Source organism: Syngnathus floridae, chromosome 8, assembly GCF_059516105.1.
Source record: "Syngnathus floridae isolate MCC-2025c chromosome 8, RoL_Sflo_1.0, whole genome shotgun sequence".
Lineage (NCBI taxonomy): Eukaryota > Metazoa > Chordata > Actinopteri > Syngnathiformes > Syngnathidae > Syngnathus > Syngnathus floridae.
This window is the reverse complement of record NC_142420.1, coordinates 11,260,690-11,280,011: the sequence shown is the minus strand read 5'-3', so window position 1 is coordinate 11,280,011 and position 19,322 is coordinate 11,260,690. Positions and strand designations below refer to the sequence as shown.

The 19,322-nt window shown below is 43.2% G+C and overlaps 1 protein-coding gene across 4 annotated transcripts; it reads left to right on the top strand.

Annotated features, from left to right (window-relative positions):
* Positions 1 to 112: 112 nt before the first annotated feature.
* On the top strand, positions 113 to 18,538 carry kcnj3a (potassium inwardly rectifying channel subfamily J member 3a). 4 transcript variants are annotated; one of them, XM_088383367.1, is made up of 5 exons: positions 173 to 260; positions 1,469 to 1,528; positions 3,218 to 3,899; positions 4,148 to 4,364; positions 16,510 to 18,538. In XM_088383367.1, the coding sequence occupies exons 3-5, from the start codon at positions 3,219 to 3,221 to the stop codon at positions 17,097 to 17,099; spliced, it is 1,488 nt and encodes a 495-aa protein (XP_088239493.1). In that variant the 5' UTR covers positions 173 to 260; positions 1,469 to 1,528; position 3,218; the 3' UTR covers positions 17,100 to 18,538. The 4 variants fall into 4 exon arrangements, with proteins under 4 accessions (XP_088239491.1, XP_088239493.1, XP_088239490.1 ...); XM_088383365.1 differs by lacking the exon at positions 1,469 to 1,528 and having other exon boundaries at positions 113 to 260; XM_088383364.1 differs by lacking the exons at positions 173 to 260; positions 1,469 to 1,528 and adding an exon at positions 2,353 to 2,894.
* The last annotated feature ends 784 nt before the right edge of the window (positions 18,539 to 19,322 follow it).

The following is a 19,322-nucleotide window of genomic DNA, read 5'->3' as shown; positions in this document are numbered from 1 at the left end:
GAAAGCCTACGTCATGGCTCTTGAGTCGCGAATCTTAAATCTGATTGGTTCAGGTACTGAAGATTAAAGAGCAATTTCTTTAGCGTGTGCGCGCGCATGTGCGCGTGTTCGCGTCGGCAGACGTAATTCTGGTGGCAAATATGATCCACATGACAACACGTAGAAGCTGAAAGCTGATTGGATAATGACAAATTAACCCACAAACGACTGGAAACTACGCCACGGTCGCAACCAGACTGTTAGAAATAAATTAATTTCATGTAAGTTGAAAATACTCTTACGTTCTTTTTTTTATTTTCTGGTTGACATTCGTTTACATGTCACCAGTTACTAAGAAATGATGTAGCAGTTTCGACTTCGCATTTCAGATCAGTGACACCGTTTCCCAGTCTTTTATTTTTTTTAAGTCAGAAAAGTGCATTTTGTTATATGTCGGGATACTTATTATCGCTTGGTTGGAGGATCCATTTACGAGATCGCACTGTTGACCGTGTGCTTGCGCTAATTGCATTCTTTCGATGCGTGCGCTTAAGACAGACAATTGGACACTTGTAATGAGTATATCAGCAGAGAGCTGCCACTGCATACTGTGATGCAGGCTGCCCGTTGGCTAGTCCTGACTAATAGCCCTATTTTTCGCTCTGCAAATATGTGAATAGTCCCCCCCTCGGCCACCATACTCACAATGCTTGCTAGATGACCCACTTTGCCCCTTGCAACTCATTATAAAAAGTTGTGCTCAACTGTAATGCTCACCTGGCAATTAGGATGACCTGCTGTCTGAAGGAGTGCATCAACATTTCTCCAACCTGCTATGCAATCATTTATTTGAGTCTCCTAACTCCAATTTGGACTGTTTTGTGTCAGACTGGACAAGAGATAAAACAAAAAGAGGCCACAGTCGTTTGAGGTTTTGTCGGGTATTGATCGCGAAACAACTGATCCAAATATTGTTCAAAAATAGCACAAGAATCAACCCGTAGAAGTTGACATTTAACAAAACAAACAACTGAAAACGCATCCGTGCTTCATTTTCTCATCTGAGCAGAGGCACCCGCCTTGTGGGTGAGGAAGTCACTTTGATTGTTTATTGATTTATTAATCTAATGAGACTGCAATGGCTTCTTTACTCGTATATCTCCATAGCAACCAGTTTCTTGTCAGCTATCCCAGTGGCTGTCAGCATGGATTAATGGATTAGATGATAATGGCGTTGGCAAGAAGCAATACAAAAGGTGATGTACTGTCGAGGTCTTGGTCATTGTCGTGTGTCTTTGACAGTATCAAGTGTATACTTTGATTTGTCCAACTTTGAGTGCGGCCATTACAGTGTGTGCTGGTACATCGATTGCCACGCGTTGGTCGGTTGTGCCTCATTATCGCTTTTCCCAAGATCTGAATTCAAAGCATCGTTTAAAGAGAATAAAAGTAATTGCTCAGTTGAAGGTTGTTTTGAAAACTCCCACAGCACTCAAAGATCCGCCAGCCTACAGGATTTACGCAGGTCAAGTAAACAGAGCCCCTGAAGGTAAAGACTTTAGATTTGCCGATGTGACTTGATCCGAGCACTCGCGTCTAGACTTTGCTGAGCTTTCGTCCGATAACTCCTTTGTGGCCTGTTTTCCTTTGTGTGTGTTACATTCGGCACCTTGTCTCCAGAGATCTTATCGAGTGTTTTCAGCGAGTGTCAGCAGCCCTTCCCTCAATGCGCTGTGCTCTGCTAGGACCTTGTGTGGAGGCTTAATGGAATAATGCTGGGAGGAGATGGAGAAGGAGGGGTGTGTGTGTGTGTGTGGGGGGGGGGGGGGGCACTGGAGGTTGTTTTGCACAGGTGACCTAAAAGCTGATGTAAACACGGTGCACATGTAACCAAAGAGGACAAGTCTGCTTGTACAATAAAGGTTATCGTGCATTTGGAAAGCGGATCAAATAGACCATAATATTTTTAAATTAATTGCAGAAGGATAAAGTGTTGTATAATCTGTACAGTCATTTTGTAAAAGGATGCAGAAAATAATATGCTGAAGCACAATGTAATGGGCAAACACACTTCTAATTTATTATTATTGTTTTAATTTTTATTAAATTGCAAAAAAATATCCAGTCCTGGATGGCCCCTGTCTTGCAACCGCAAGGCTTGCTCGGAGCTATTAATAAAATTGTATGTTTGTTGCCACATGTAGGGCACCGCCAGGACTTGCCAACAATTCCTCAGTGATCCTACAGGCCTCTTCAGAGATCCCTGACCTGTTTTTGTCTCATCTTTTCATCCATTTTGGAAGGCTGTGCAATCCTCAGTAGTACTGTGATTGCATATTTTCTTTTTCCTGTTCCGCTGTGTACTTTATGTAACGCTGTGGGACTTTTTTGTGTCCTCCTCTTCTTTTGGACAATAGTAGACAGTAAACGATCCACTTCTCAATTAGAATGCGTCCACGTCCACTTTTGGTGACATCGTGCTGTTCCACATATCCACCCACTCGATTGCCTGTCATTGTACCACCGCCAGAAGCCAGTGAACGCATCACTGGCAGCGTGTGCAAGTGCGCAGGAGCAGCTCGCCGAGAAGTCAGATGGAAAGAAGCAGCAGAGGAAGAGGACGTCATCATGAGAGTCCATTCGACGTTAGTCTGAAAGACAAGAGAAGGAGAAAGTGGACTAACGAGACTATTCGGATGCATGTTTCCATCAACCCACTGCAGAAAGCGAGCCAGGGAGAAGCCTGCGGCAGCGAGTGCGCACCGAGCCTTTCCCCAATCCTGGAAATCAAGCTCATTACGCGGTGTTTTTAGGACTGCGCGGAAGCGCGTGGATTTGGATTTGGAGCCATTTGCCTTTGAGCAATTTCTGTTTTGTGATGAGGAAGCCACAAGAAGTGGACACCTTAGCTTGTTGTGCGTAATTTGTTGTTTTTCCTGCTTCGCCCTCTCGTGTGTCTTATGGCTCCCCTCGACTGGCTTGTGAAAGTACACGCGCCCTGGTGATTATTTCATGGCTGTGGGGCGCAGCGGGAGTCGTGCGTGGAGAAAGAGGACGGTGTGAGCAGAAGGCAAGCGAGGCAGCGCACTTTTTTTTTCTACCTTTCTTTTATTTTCGTCTTTGCGCACGGACACTGGAGGTGGAGGAGGAGGCGGCAACTCACACCAGCGGACTTTTTTTCTTATCTTCTCACCACTATTGTTGTTATTGTCTCACTGCCTCTTGTTTTCTTCCGTAGTATGTCTGCACTCCGAAAGAAATTCGGGGACGATTACCAGGTAGTGACCACCTCATCCAGCGGCTCTGGCTTCAGCAACCAGGCGCCGGCGGAGAAGAAGCGCAAGCGGCAGCGCTTCGTGGACAAGAACGGCCGCTGCAACGTCCAGCATGGCAACTTGGGGGGCGAGACGAGCAGATACCTCTCGGACCTGTTCACCACCCTAGTGGATCTGAAATGGCGCTGGAACCTCTTCATCTTCATCCTCACCTACACGGTGGCCTGGCTCTTCATGGCGTCCATGTGGTGGTTCATCGCCTACATACGCGGGGACCTGAACAAGGCGCACAATGACAAGTACACGCCGTGCGTGGCCAATGTGTACAACTTTCCCTCGGCCTTCCTCTTCTTCATCGAGACCGAGGCCACCATCGGCTACGGCTACCGCTACATCACGGACAAGTGCCCCGAGGGCATCATCCTCTTCCTCTTCCAGTCCATCCTGGGCTCCATCGTGGACGCCTTCCTCATCGGCTGCATGTTCATCAAGATGTCCCAGCCCAAGAAGCGGGCCGAGACGCTCATGTTCAGCGAGCACGCCGCCATCTCCATGCGCGACGGCAAACTCACACTCATGTTCCGGGTGGGAAACCTGCGCAACAGCCATATGGTCTCGGCGCAGATCCGCTGCAAACTGCTCAAAGTAAGTTGTCCCTTAGGAATGGCCCGTCATGGGAGTGACAACATCCAAAAGTGCCAGGAGAGCTGATCTGACAAGGCTTCAGAACATTTTAGCAAGACTGGATGTGTGTTTGCTGCTAGCAAATTCAGTTTAGCATTGCTTCCATTCCACAAGCGGTTCAAATATCTGCAGTGTTATTTTGCACAAAATGTTTATTATTTTTTTTTTGCCATCCATCCATTATTGTTTCCTTGTCTGCTCCCCCTCAGTCTCGGCAGACCCCCGAAGGCGAGTTCCTTCCTCTGGACCAGTTGGAGTTGGACGTAGGCTTCAGCACGGGGGCGGACCAACTCTTTCTGGTCTCACCGCTCACCATCTGCCACGTGATCGACACCAAAAGCCCCTTCTACGACCTCTCGCTGAGGTCCATGCAAACGGAGCAGTTTGAAATCGTGGTGATTCTGGAGGGCATCGTGGAGACCACGGGTGAGTTCGCCCAGCCAAGCCTGGCGCGCTATTTTGTTTGCCTCCCCTGAAAATTGTCCAACACCAAATATGAACGGTATTGATCCTTTTTCATCGTTTAGCAGCTGACAGCCAAATGGGCTTCTTATCGAACCCTTGATTGCATTTTATTGATTTTGGCGTCCGCGGCATACGTCGCCGGTAAGAGTAGCGGTTAGCATTTATACGTCACCAATGATCGATTTTGGTGGCATCATTTATAAACGATGCATTTTAACACTACTGGGTGAAGAAATTGAGCAAACTGTCAATGTGTGCTAGGGAGAATAATATCAATATTGCAATGCATCGCATCTCTTGCAGCACAAAAAACATCCAAATGAATGGAGCTGTTTATGTAACATGAGTTCATGCTAGCAACACTCAAAACTACTCGTAGCCCAAATTTTAAACCCCTCACCTAAGTGAGCTCTACTTTTTTTGGCTCCTCTCAGCTTCTTCTTCCGCTCATCTACCGAGATAATTTCTCACAGTTCATCATTTACTTTGCGCAGTCCCTTTGGAATTCAGCTCTCCATTTTCCGAGAAACGCCTCGAGAATGGTCCCTTTAAATCCACGGTGTGTTTGACACAAGTGTGAGGGAATTCCTTGGATGCAATAGGCAGACAACGACGAGATCAGCGGCAGCAGAGTTTCTAAAATGGAAATGAGCTTTTCAATTCCTAATGGAATGTGTTCATAGTAAGTTAAAGCACTTTCATTAGCACTCGAGGCGGCGTGCGCCCGGCTGGGTGCCTTTATTTGCACCTTCCACGTACGTGTGAGTGCGTGCGTGTCATTGTGGGGGGAAATTTAGGCTTGACTGACTGACTGACTGTAATGAGAACTGTCACAGGGGTCTGCTGAAGTCAGGCTCACTGACAAAATGTCTGCCTGTGTACCTGCAGTCCACCTCCCAGTGTACGCTCATTGGACACTTCATTAGGTACACTTTCTTAATCTTATGTAAACTAGTACAGGCTGTGAAATAATGGAAAAAAAAATGCTGAATACTTAGCTGTGTGTAATATGATTTGGCAAAATGTTTAACAAAAAACTCCTTCATTTCGCTGTAAAAAAACATTAAAATATGGCCCATTGATTTTGTTTACAACGGTAACGATCGATCGGTGACTGACACTGTGGAGAAAGACCGAGAAGACATTTGACCAGTAATGGCTGACTTCAGAAAGCCAGATTTACACACTGCGATGGCGTCGTTAAGCTACAAGAAGTTGTCGCGCAAAATCGATGTGAAGGCTGAGCACAAAGATGGCCGCCTAAGGATCTGTATAACAACACTTGCCCTGATTCCATCTTAAGTTTGGAACGGCACACTTTAGTTTTTATAAGTCGGCTCGTTCCCAAAGCACTTCTGTGAAAGTTGGCAAATGTTCCATTGTTGTCGGAATTAATGAATCGGATGAACTTGAGCATCTGAAGGCATATTGTGACGGTCACAGATGTGGCTTTAAAGATTTACAATGGCGGCAGCGGAATCGGCCTGCGTCTGTCACACTCACTCTGCATGTTTTCGGGCGGGAGGAAAAAGATGGCTGACGTAGAAACAATCTACAGTTAAAAATTGATGTACAGTCAAAAGTCTAAATCCTCAGATGCTTTCATTTCTGGCCAATGCAACTCTGTTTCCATGGCAACCTCTCCTTGAGTATGCAGGATTGCAGCACTGCACCTAAACTTAGCTTGTTTCATTCCTATAATATGACAACGATAACAGGATTTGTGTAATAAAGCAGGCAAATATGAGACGGCGGAATGAAATTGCTTTGTTCAGATCGCGATGTGCTTAAGGAGGAGCCCGCTGAAAGGGGAGGAAAAAAAAAATCACCCACAGGCGTGATTCCGGCACAATAGGGGTGTTATGCGAAGTGTTTATTGGCAAGGATGTCGTCCAACTCACCTGATCTGGCCTCGTATACTTTTTTTTTTTTTTTTCATGTACGGGATTGAAACCTCTCGATGCGCTGAAGTTGTTTTGACCGCAACTTCTCCAAACGAGGCGTGTCGGTTTGGAGTGGCGCTGTCTTTGTGCCGCTGCAAAATGAGGAATGTTTTCACTTTGTCGTGCTCAGGGTGTATCGGCTTGACATCGCGTTGTCAAGTCTCTGCTATGAAAAGTAGAGGATGACTTAACAAGTCACATCAATTGTAACACCGCATGTCTGGGAGACACCACATTAGGGACGCACACAATTTGAAAAAGGATCAATAAGGTTTCTGCCGGTACAATCTAATGAGATCCAATATCGGAATCTGCCTGGGAAAAAAAAGCAAAAGGTCACACGGTCGACAAACTGTTCATGCAACATAACAGCGAAACGCCCCCCCACCGTGTTTACTTTGAACTCTGGACTCCACTAATTGACCCGAGTCTGCGTAATAATAAAAAGCAACTTTGATCGGAATCTCATTGTTTTTGTGCCGAGCCAAAGGGCATGCGAGATCTTACGAGATATTAAATGTCCGTTTGAAAATAATTGATCAAACAAGCGACGACTCCTTTATGATTTGCTGAGCAGGGCCAAACAAACAAATGGCTTCCCTTTTCGAAAGTGTGTTAAGAAGGCAATTACCTGCAACCCTAAGTAATATCTTACATTTGTTTTAAAAGAAAGAAAACATGAGAAGATAAATGATAATTTTTGTAGGATTATCAATTCTTTTGCCCGCTTGTAGAAAAGACGCCAATCTGTGTTTGGCTTATCTGAATGTAAGATCCGCTGGCAGGCAGCGGCGTGTGATTAATGATCTTATTACAGCTCATAAAGGCAACATGTTTTTTTTTTTGTTTTTTTTTACCAGAAACACGAACGCACAGCCACTCTTATTGAGTCAGCTTAACCCCCCCCCCATCAACTTGAGCTATCTGGATGTAATTAAAAAGAGAAAGAGGTGATGTGCTAGAAATGCCAAAATCCTGCTGGAGTCATTCGTGAGCAGCTTTTTTGTTTATGTGAATGAGTTTGGCTAATGAGGAGTTAACTTGGGACTTAGACAAAAACTCAATGCAGCTCTGCTTACCTTGCACAAAGCTTCAGGTCTTTATGTCTTTCCATCATTGGATTTTTTATTATTTTTTTTTTTTAGTCTCCTGTGGTTTCATGCATGCAAACGTATTTGTGGTGACATCTATGAAAGGCTTTTTATAAATCATATTTAGAGATGTTTTATTTTATTATTGATGTAGCGTTGAGATAAGTTCAACGCTTAAGAAGTACAGTCCACTTAACATCAATTTGCGAAAAGCTGAAGTGTTAAAGCCACAGATTTGATTTTACCTGCAAGATCAAAACATTTATAAATAAATAAATTGTAATACAAATTATGTTTTTGCAAGAAAGACTTCTTAAGCCCCCCACTACTAGTCCTGCTTGTAATGTGCAAATATCAACAAAAAAAGTTTTGTAAGGCAACTGGCGGCCAAAAGTTTGATAAACAAAAACGTTGTCTTTGTGTTATTGTTTTTGCCGGCGCCGAGAGAAAGAGAGAAAAAAAAAATCGCACATCTGTTGTTGGTAAAGTGATGTGGGTGGCGAGCAACGGCCACTGGATCAAGCGCTCATGTTTATTCATATTTTGGAAAGAATGGCCGCTCTCTCGCCTGCTAATTTATACATGGCCAAAGGAGCTTTGTGTAGGTGCCGTCGCGTTGAATCTCCAAACATCGATGTGTCATGGTCGCCGCATACGTTCATCAATGCAGGCGTTAACAATTCCACTAAATAAAAAATAATAACACGGGGGAAAATAATGCATCCCTCTGCTATTAGCTCTGTCTTACCTTTGCTTGTTTTGTTGTTGTGAAAATGAAGCTTTAAATGTAGAATTAAGCCTGATTGTGCATTCAAACTTTTTTTTTTTCTTCAAAAAATCAGGCAGTGTAATTAATTGGAAGCGCCGTTGATATTAGCAGAGCAGCCAATGTCATGGCCCGATCCACGCTGTTATCAGCACACGTAATTGAAAAGAAAATTGATGCTTTTCCTTTGAACGCAAGGCCTAATAGTTTCAATTAAGGTTCGAAGTACTCGTATCCGCTGCCGACTCGGAATCGCGGTCCCGGTCCCGAAGGATTAAAGTGACTTGAGAAGGGGGAAGTAATAACGGCAAGAGTCATTTGGCATCCAAATCGGATGCGCCCGGGGTGACAGCTCAGGAGACTGAATTTTCAGAATTTTAACTGGCTAGGTGACGGTTCCTCCAAATTTCACGCTGCTGGGTTATTGACCGCAAAGTATTCCAGATATTACAGCGGAACCGCTACACGTGGACACAATCTGTTCCGGCATGCTGGCTGGAGACTTTTTTTGCCCACATGGGAAATAATGGAAATTGAAATGATCTTCTGGATTCATGCTTTGCTATTGGCTGGCGGCACAATTTTGTCTCCGGGTCCATTTTTTTTTTTTTTTTTTTTTTTTTTGACTTCCAAGAAATGGGATGTTCTCACTTTGAATGTGATCATTACGGCTGTCGGCGTGAACTTGGGCGGCAGACGTCCTGGATTCATTTTCACTTTGAGATGAACCAGAGAACGTTAATTGTGTCTTTAGGGATTCGTCAAGCAATACGTCGCCGATAAACGCACCCCGGATGAACCCCGTGCGACGAAACCATTGGCCGATGGCATCGCCTCTTCAGGCAACGAGACGCGTCGAAGCGCTGCGTGTTGTGCTAGCGTGATATTATTGGCAGCCCGGCTCGTTGGCGCTGATGACGCTGGAACAGCGCTGGCCACGGGCGGCATTGATCGTCTGAGCCGCCACCGTCCCTGAAGTGCAGGTGAATCAATGACGAGGCCCAAACACAAAGCTACGCCGATGTTGTCTTCCAGCAAGACGCTCCTCTGGGATTTTCCCGTTCTATTCTCGGATCTCCCGCTCTGGCTGTCTGGACTTGATTCTTTTGACTTCTCCCAAGGCGTCAAACTCCTCCTTGTGCTCGTTTGTTATATCACAATTATACATTCAACATAAATAACCAGGAAGAAAAAAGGCTGGGGACGCACCTCGGAATTGTGCGTTTGGAGAATATCGGATTGGTTTGCTATTAAGAATTCGGTGGACGCTGTGGAAATGATTGTGGATAAATGGCGTCTTGAAGCAATTAAACGGCTGAGATGTTGTTGAGTCGACAAGGAAAATCGATCATCTCAGCCCCCATCTCACTGAGGCGATGGAAGGAAAATGTCCGTTCACACCACAGATTATTTATTTATTTAATTAAAAAATATATTTTTATTATTATTTTTTTTTTAATTTTTTTTTTTCTTTTATTAGTCTTTCCATGTCACAAATATACCCTGCCTCTTGTCCAAAACCAGCCGGGACTGACTCCAGCTCCCCTGCCACCTTAATGAGGACAAGCGCTACTGCAAACGGACGGATTAGATGCATTTGCTTCCGATGGCGGCCTCCGTCACTCTGCCTCGACTTTCGCTCGTGTGTGGATGGCCCGTGGCCATATGCTCCTCGCCTCCTTCCGACTCCCAACTTTGAGATGGCTGGCAGCCCCAGCTCACATTGGCCTCCGCTCTCGCCATCCAAGCTCCCCCCACCCAGCAGCGCCACCCCCCCCCCCCCCTCCACTTCTTGCTCAGCTCAGCCTTCAATGCGCAGTAGCAATAAAAGCTTGGAGCTGCCAACTACTGTAAGGCATTTTTGCAAAAGAATCGCACACTTGAACGCAATTTCAATGGCACAAGGGATTTACTTCCGCCCTGGCAAATTCACCCAGTGAAATAAGCAATGGAATGTTTCTGCACTTTTTACAGCTTGGTCACCATAGAAACAGCTGCTGTACTGAGCTGGAAAATGCGCTTGGATAGAATTGGACTTTTAAATATGATGCAATCATCTAACCGTTAAAACCAGATTGGCTCAGCGATGGCTCAGCATTCTTCGGCACGTATTGGGCAGCGCCTGTGATGGAGCCAAACGTCTTTGTGTTTTCGTTTTCACTATTGGCACAGTGAAGTGTTGTCGGACCTCGCAGGACTCGAGTCACATGACTTGCACTTGAGTCGACTTTCGAGCAAATTTTATGACTTGCTTGGCAAAAGACTCGACCGACCTGGCCCCCGTGAGACTCGAAGGGTTGAGGACCATAAAATTTGATTGCGCAATCCGGATTCTACCATGCATCGTAATTTATTGCTATGATGTTTCTAAAAAAAAATCCGCCTGTTAATGAACTTTAATCTTAATTAATAAATATTACAAAATTGTATTATTAATATAAATTATATATTATACATTTTATTTTAATTTAATGAATTGTCAATATTATTATTGTTGTAGAAATCCCAGTTTTCAACCTGCTTTGAGTTCCCCGACTCCCTGTTAATTTCTGATTTTTTTTTTTTCGCATTTCCCTTGAACACATAACACTTAATCCTTCTCCATGACTAAAAGCTTGTCAAGGGACTCTGCTGACAGCACCGCACTAGTGACTTGTGTGTGTGCGTGAGCGAGAGTGACTGCGTGTAAGAGAGAGCCAGATAGAAAGAGACAAGGGGAGTGCGACAAAGAGCTACTTTGCGCGCTCTTCTCTAAATAGAATAAAGAACTCTCAGATGCCGGAATCCTTTTAAGGAGCCGTTTTCCCACAAACAAACCCAATTTCAACGCAGCTTCTGACGGATGAAAGTAACATCTCCGAGATTGACACCAGATTGCCTGCAGATCGAGACTATGATTGAGCTTTGCAAAGTTGCGCCCAAATGAATATCATCCTCCACATTTTACAAAGCGGGTAAGCAACTTGACGATGGGATAAGTCGCGGGAAACCACTCAGGGTTTCTTTCCAAGGCTGGCTGAGCTCAGTGCTTTTCTATTGCAGCGGTGCCCCCCCCACAAAGAAGCCATTTTATCGCTGCTGTCACTGTGCTGACTCTGCGGCTGACTCACTCTATGAGGCCGCAGAAGCGGCGTGCTATTAGGAACAAACAAAAAAAAGGGCATTTCTTGAGAGCCTTAAACGGAGATGACTTCGGGGTCAAGGCAATCTTCGAAGTTTTGCTGCTCAGTCACGATTGACGGTTGAAAACGTGCATTCTGAAGACTTTCAATTGTCCTGAAGTTTGAATTGGAGGGTGAATGGTTGACCCGAACGTGGCGAAGCGTTAGAGAAAATGAATAGAATGAAGAAGAGAAATATTTTTCTTTATCTAAACTAGGACTTGAACCATTTCAGAGTTTTGCGAGTTGTAACTCAATTATAGTCAATTGAATGTCGATTAATCAATGTCAGCGATATTTTTTTAATTTAATAGTTCTTAACTAGGGGTTGAACAAATATTTTTTTGTAGTCGACCCTAAGGTGACATCAATTAATCAATGTTAGTGATAATGACGTACTTTTGCTCCCCATTTTTAGCGTTTCATCCATCTGTGTCCAGATATTAAATATGTATGCTCATTCCCACACATCACTGAAAGTAGTCTTTATTTTTCCTAAGATGCCTTTTTTTTTTTAAATCAGCAAGAGCTTATTTTAAAGCCGTTAGCGCCGTCACACAGTTAATCCAAATGAGAGCGCCCAACAGCCGGCTGAACTTCAACTTTAACAAACTTCTGAAGGCTTTGCTTTTCTCGAGCTACGTTATTAGCGTAAAATGCTAAGCGAGTCAAAAGCCAGAAAGAGAGCAAGGAGAATCCGCAATCCTTCAAACTAGAGGAAAGCCTCAACATCCTCATTAGACTAGCTTTGGAAATAACTGTAGATCGGCCTTGCTCACACTTGATTGACTTGCAAAAAAAATTATAAAGCACATTATAAAAAAAAAGTAAAGCAGAAATTTGCATCACCTGGAGGAAAAGCATCCATATGTGGTTTACGGCTGAACAAAATACAATTTTCTAGTAAATCCACTACACGCTGGCAGCTGGTGATAGGAATAGATCATTTTGCATGGTGCGTCTATTTATTATTTTTTTTCCCTCACTGTACGGGCTGCCAGGCCCGCCAAGCAAAGACAATGACAAACTGCACCCTTCTGTCGACAAGCAGTGCGATCGGCGCATTTCCCTGAACGTCGATTATACGCCGATTTTTTGCTATTATCATATCTATTATTATAGTTTTATTTTATATTTATTATATTATTATTATACTATATTATATTTGCTATTGTATTATATTATTGCTATTATTATTATTATATTTTTTGCTCAAACACACACTTTGTTGATGTGACTTTTAATTGAGGTGCTATTTTATATCTCATGTTCTCATATTCTGTTTATCATATGATGTTCTCGGTGGTCTCGTGACCGTTCGCTGAGAGAAGAAATGTAATTGCACAAGTCTCTCCCCTGCATGGGGGGCTGGGGGGGGGCATGAGCAATGACTCCGTCAGAATCCAATGATGTTTTCTCCCCCCTGGCGGCTTCCCTCCAACACCTTTTCTCCAAGCGTTGTCATTTCCGCTCTTTATGAGCCACACTGAAGGTGGTTGTGCGCAGATTCTCTTTTATTGCCTGAAATTTGAGTAGGGTAATTATGACTCTTAAAATGCGCTCTGTGAAATGTCAGAAATAGTCACGTAAAAAAGGAAAAAAAGGTTCATTATTGTTGTAGAGAGCCCCAAACCCCTGGCGGTTGTATTACGATTGCCACCCACCAGCTGTTCAAACTCAACAGTATTTAATTTGTTATCATATAAGGAAAAGACAAGCGGCATATTTACATTAAAAAAAGCAGATGACCCAAGCTAAATTCAGCAAGTTAATCTTTGTATTTGATTTGAGACATCAGCTGTGTTGATGGTTAATGTTTTTTAAAAAAATGCTTTCTGCACCAAAATGGCGTCTTCAAAAGAGAGCGATGACTTTTTGTTCTAGCGTGTCACTGGTACTTTTCAACAACAAGCAGCGAGGGGGCTCATGACTTTGGAGTACACAAATTCCTATAGTTGGAATGGTTTCCATAGAAACACAGAGTCTCAGGCAAGCGTGGCTTCTTGGAGTTACATAAGGTGCTGCTGCCCATAACATGAAATACACACACTTGTGGCTTTTGTCTGAATTGCCATTTGTAGGTTTTAGACATAAACAGTCATTTGATGCCATATTTTTTGTCTTTTATGTCAAAATGTTGAAATCTGTGTCTGGCTTATTGTTGTACATGATGCGCATAGTCTATCAAATCGTGAATGTGTGTGTGTGTGTGCGCGTGTGTGTGTGTGTGTGTGTGTGTGTGTGTGTGTGTGTGATGTCAAACAGATGCTCTTTAGCAACACAATTAAATATGGGTGACACAAGCGCCCCTTTAATTATTGCCGCAACCCAGGTGTCAAGCCTTGAGCAACCTACGGCAATTGAGAGTCTTAATAACTATGATTAAGGGTTGTACAATTGTCCCTTTTCAACATGATTAGACAGCCCACATTACTGAGGAGTGGAGTCTTCTGCGAATGGCTTGTGGCAGAAGGGAAATGCGCTGGAGCCCAAATGTTTGACGAATACAAATGTTTGAGTCCAATACTCTTGTCATCACTAGAAAAATGTAAACGCTGTATGCTATTATACTTTGTGGGCTTCTTCAATTTTAGACATAGTGATGTCTTGTTTTTCAAGATACAAACTGTTGTTTGAATTCTGAATATTCTGAATATTATTATGAATATTATTCTGATTATTATTATGATGATGATTATTATTATTATTAGCTTTGACTTGCTACTAAAAAAAAATTCACAACTAGCAGACATAATGGAACAGATTAATGGCATTTCTGCTCATTTCAATGGGGAAAGATGATTTGAACTCATGTACAATTCAATTCAGCATCCCCTTAGAGCAGCCTCTGCTCTCGCCCTCTATTGCCAAATCTTACAGTAACTCAGAGAGCAAGTGCAAGAGAATATTATTAATTGATGCTGGATCCAGTGTTATCTTTGTGTCTTACTGTAGCAACCTTTTGCCTCGGGCTTATATTGGTTTTATCTGTTTGGACTCCAAAGCTTGTTAGTTTGATCTTGTTGTGGGTGCGCTCGAGGGAGTCCAGCATCGATTATAATATTCGATGAAGCCGATTCGCGGTGATGGTCGTACCCCTGCCCGCCGGCCTGCGCACTTTTTGAGGCTCACGGTGGCTCTTGGTTCGCACGCTTGGTTTTACTCCCCAACCGCGACTTTATATCTTATTAGCTGTTTTTTTTCCCTCCCCATTAGATTCCTTCCGGCTCACTTCCATATGCTGAAAGGCCTCGGGACACGGAGGCAATTGTGCAGAAGTAATACTATGACTCTCCCTGACGCTCTGAAGCTTCATATCCATGCTTGTGTAGAAAGACTGCATTTTTTTTTCATGACCTTGGCAATCAAGCACAGATGCCCTCCATTTTCAATCATCTTTGGATGGCGGCTGCTATCGCAGCTTTAAGGCGGTAATTAAAATATATGATTAAAAAGGCGGCAGAGTCACCAATTTGCTAATGGATTTCAAGACACCTTGACATCGGCGCCCCGCAGCCATTCCTTAATGCTAAAGACGAGCGTGCGCGCTCTTCAGACAGATAAAAACAGATTTCATCTTTTGGTTTCAGACGCAAACTCAATTATCAATTATTTGAGAGCTTACTCGCGTTAATAAAATAAATAGGTGGTGAAATGGCTCGGAGCTCTGTGGTAAAATGTAATGCGAGGGGTTATAATGGCAGCTACTCAATAATGGTGATGAGCTGTCACCACTTAGCAGAAAATAACATGCGGTTGATCCACTCTCACTTGGAACACTTTCACTATCCCCATTTGCAACGCGTCAGGTGGGAAAAATAAACGCAGGCTTGTTAAAAACAGGCTGCCCCCCTAAAAAAAAATTGAGAATTTGAAATGTTGTGTCAGCTCGAAGCATAACATCTCTTAAGTCGGCACTTTCCAGGAACTGCAATTCACTGTTAAAGTTACAAAAACATTTTGTCAAATACAATAGAATTCTCTTCCCGAGCCATTAAGCATCAGTACCAAAGAGAGATAGAACTCCTGAAGGGTTTTCGCTCGCAGCCAGTTCTCAAGTGTTTTGCTCCTCCAGCAAGTAATCTTTTATCGTCTTTAGCGTGCTTAACATAACCCGCTCGGGGTACCTGTGTTTTACTTCTAATAAGCTTTGTTTGACCCTTTTTGTGGAATGAAAGCTTTCCTAAAATATAAAATCATTTCTGTTTTGTTCTTTGGCAACAATAAATGAAAAGTTTGGACAATTGTGTTTGAATTGTGCCGAAGAAAGAAAGAGAAGAAGAAGCTAGGCTAACTACTAGCTTATGGGGTAACACTACAAGCTTCATTTTTTTTACTTTGTTTTTTTATCTTTTTTGGAGTGCGAGTATTCCTTCTTGAGTACCAATACCACGATTTTTTTGATACATAAAACTTAACGACGACTTCTTTTGTGGCGCTCACGATTATTTGCCGAATTGCCGAGCACATTAGTGCAGCAACTACCATCAAAGACTGACTTGTGTAGTGTGGTCAGTAGTGTGTGAAGAATCATTTAATGAACATTCTAGTGGACAAATTGAGTCTGTCATATAACAAGTGCACTGAGAGTTTAATGCAGCGTCTACCTCGCGCTGATTTTCAGGTCGAAGTGTCTTTTTTATGAGTCACTCTGCAGTTGCTCATAAACATCCGGTTTAAAAAGTGCCAATTAATTATAAGCTTTTATTTTGGCAGCTGTGTCCGTGATGTCATTTAGCTATTTTTTTTTTTTTTGGCTCTAGAAAAATAAAAAAAAAAACGCGGCCACAAAACTAAAAAGCGGATTGTAATGGAAGAGTACCAAGCATGTGATAAAAGCGCCGCTGTATTTAATAATCCCCAAACATTAGTCCTTGCTCGGGCAGCGCAATGACAGATAATTTGCGATCGTTGCTTTAGTCCTAGATGGCAGGTGTCAAACTCAAGGCACGGGGCCAGGTCTGGCCTCACACTTCATTTTATGAGTCCATCTTACTAAAAACTGTACTAAAGAAAATTGTAAACTCCAATATGGCAAGGAACAAATAGGCAGTGACCATCCCAATAAAAGACTTTGACAGTCGCATCTTGAATTTCTGAAGGTGATATAACATCGTCTTGTATTTGTGCTGTGCTGCTCGACAGGGATGACGTGCCAAGCAAGGACGTCCTACACCGAGGACGAAGTGCTGTGGGGACACCGCTTCTTTCCGGTCATCTCCTTGGAGGAAGGATTCTTCAAGGTGGACTACTCCCAGTTCCACGCCACGTTCGAGGTGCCCACCCCGCCATACAGCGTGAAGGAGCAAGAGGAGGCCCTGCTCCTGTCGTCGCCCCTCATGGCGCCGTCTCTGTGCAACAGCGGGGAGAAGAACAGCTCCCTGGACTGCGTGGAGACCCTGGAGGACAACGACAGCACCACCAAGCTGCCCACCAAGCTCCAGAAGATCACGGGGCGAGAAGGCCTCCCCAAAAAGCTGCTGAGGATGAGCTCCACCACCTCGGAGATGACTTACAGTTTCGGAGACCTGCCTATGAAGCTGCAGCGAATCAGCTCGGTGCCTGGCGTCTCCGACGACAAGCAGGGCGGGAAGGCCTCCAAAATGAGCACGGAGCCCATCAGCAAGTCGGTGGCAGACTTACCCCCCAAGCTGCAGCGGCTGGCCGGGGGAGGCAGGATGGACGGACACCTGCCGCCCAAACTCAGAAAGATGAATTCGGATCGTTTTACATAAAGAAGCCTTCCGCCCGTCTTTTGACTTCCACTATTCTTGATTTATCAATTGACAACATGTGCACAAATACAACTGGTGTATCATTCCTTCTTTATATTTCCAATCTAAAAAGTGACTTATTATTGTGTCATATACTTTTTCTTTTTTGAATCAAACTGTGCCTCCAAGTGAAAATTTCCGCAAGTTTCAATTTTAGGCTCAGATATTCTCATTTTTGGTTAAAAATCAAATACAGTAACTTAATAATGAGTCCTTTTTTTATTTTATTTTTCTTCAATTATCATTTTGAATTGAAAATGAAAAGAATGAATGATACATACATTCGATGGAATCAAGGACATCTGTCCCGGTTGTATGTCCATGAGAGATCTCAGACTCTTTTTCGGACGGTGTATAATAAGCACAATCAGGCATGTAAGAAAACAGCGCATGTAGAACCCAATCACAATAATTCCTGGCATGATATTTATTTAAAAAAAAAAAAGAAAAAAAAGAGGAAAAAAAGTTCATTAGTGACGCTACAGAGAGTGGAAAATTGCACAAAGCCATACGATTTCAAACTGACATAAAAATGATGACAGTTTGCGGCAGCAGGCGGCGCATAACATTTTGTTCCTTGAGTTTCTTGCTTTTGTTGTTTAATGTAAAGTTGTGGCGATGTTTTGTTCTTGCATGCTACTCGACCTTATTGACTATACAAAAGGTAATAGACAAAGATGTGTTAGCCTTAACTATATTACCTTGTTTCCATCGCCATCTTCATTTCTTTGCTCCTTCATAGGTGTGCTAATTAACCAACCGCCATTTTTAATGACTCTGTTCGCTGCGCCAACACTGGACATTTTGTTCAACGATGCCTTTTACACCGCATCTCGTGTCCCCCGGCCAAAACGGGCACAAACAGCTACGCAATTTCCACATGCTTATTAAAAGTCCCATTTCGGTTCAAAGGGTCAGTCCCCGTAGGTTACTTGAGAAGCACAATGCAGTCACGCTAGCATGCTAGCTAATTGCAGTTAGCATTTACATACCAAGAGACGTTTATGTTTTCTCCCTTATTGGCGATATGCACCTTAAGGTTCATGTTCACCCAATTTGGGTTACTTTCTAACCCAGAGTGTATGAAAAAGAAATTGAAACGGCTTTTCATCTTCGTGTGCATTTTGTCATTGAAGACAGTCCTGTGCAGTTCCACCCAAATGAACAGCAGTTGATCTTCAGGGGTCACACACGAGTTCAAGCGAGACGCCGGGGCTAGCGGCGTTCTCCTTGATGAAAGCAATAATGCAAAAGCCTCTCATGTTTATCGCGACACAGCGCCATTTTCATTGTTGACTGAATCTCTCTCTCTCTCTCGCCACTTTTTTTTGGTTCTCTCTCAATGCATTGGAAACATTGTATGATAGCGAGTCTCTTCAGGAATAAAGCTCCAACAGCAATGTTTCGCCACTCCTTTGACTGCAAGCATAACCTCAAACGGCGTTACACCTGACAAGCTGTCGGTTACCGAGGTAACACTCCGCCTCTCTCTCTTTCTCTCTCTCTCCTTTTCTGTCCCAGTTTATAGAATAACAGTGAGTGACAGTCAACTGTCAATCCCTGCTATTCTCTGCTCCCAGCGGTTGATCGGCTGTCTGTGGCATTTAAAAGCGTTTACATTTTGCATGGCATTATTTCACGTTTTTCCCGCTCCTGTTGACTTATTTGTTCAGGAGAGAATGTATCTCTGACATAGAATGGCAAAGTATAATTGGAAGGTTGCTTGTTCAACTCGTGGTTGCCCCCATTTTTTCTAAAGTGTCATTGAACAAGGAATTTTCCGCACTTCAAACTCAAGTACTGATAATTAAATAATAAATATTGTTGATTTTATTGTATTTATTTATCAATTTGCACAGATGCCCATGTCAATTAACCTCATGTAACAAATCTAGATATAAGATCCTTCTCATAAAATCGTTCCAACTTTAATCTTTAGATTGGGAGCTGCAACAACAAATCGATGCAGATTGTTAACAACTCTTTAATTGTCAATTCACATTTTGTGATTATTGTGTCAGTCTCCCTGTCTTGTCCGTTTTGGCCAATCAGGGGAAGTGTGGGGCACAACTTCTTTACTTCATCAAATAAAAGACTAGAAGAAGAAAGTCACATGGGATGGCACACCACAGACGAGAAAGAAATCCATGTGAGTATTGACATATTGGTTATCTATATATGTTG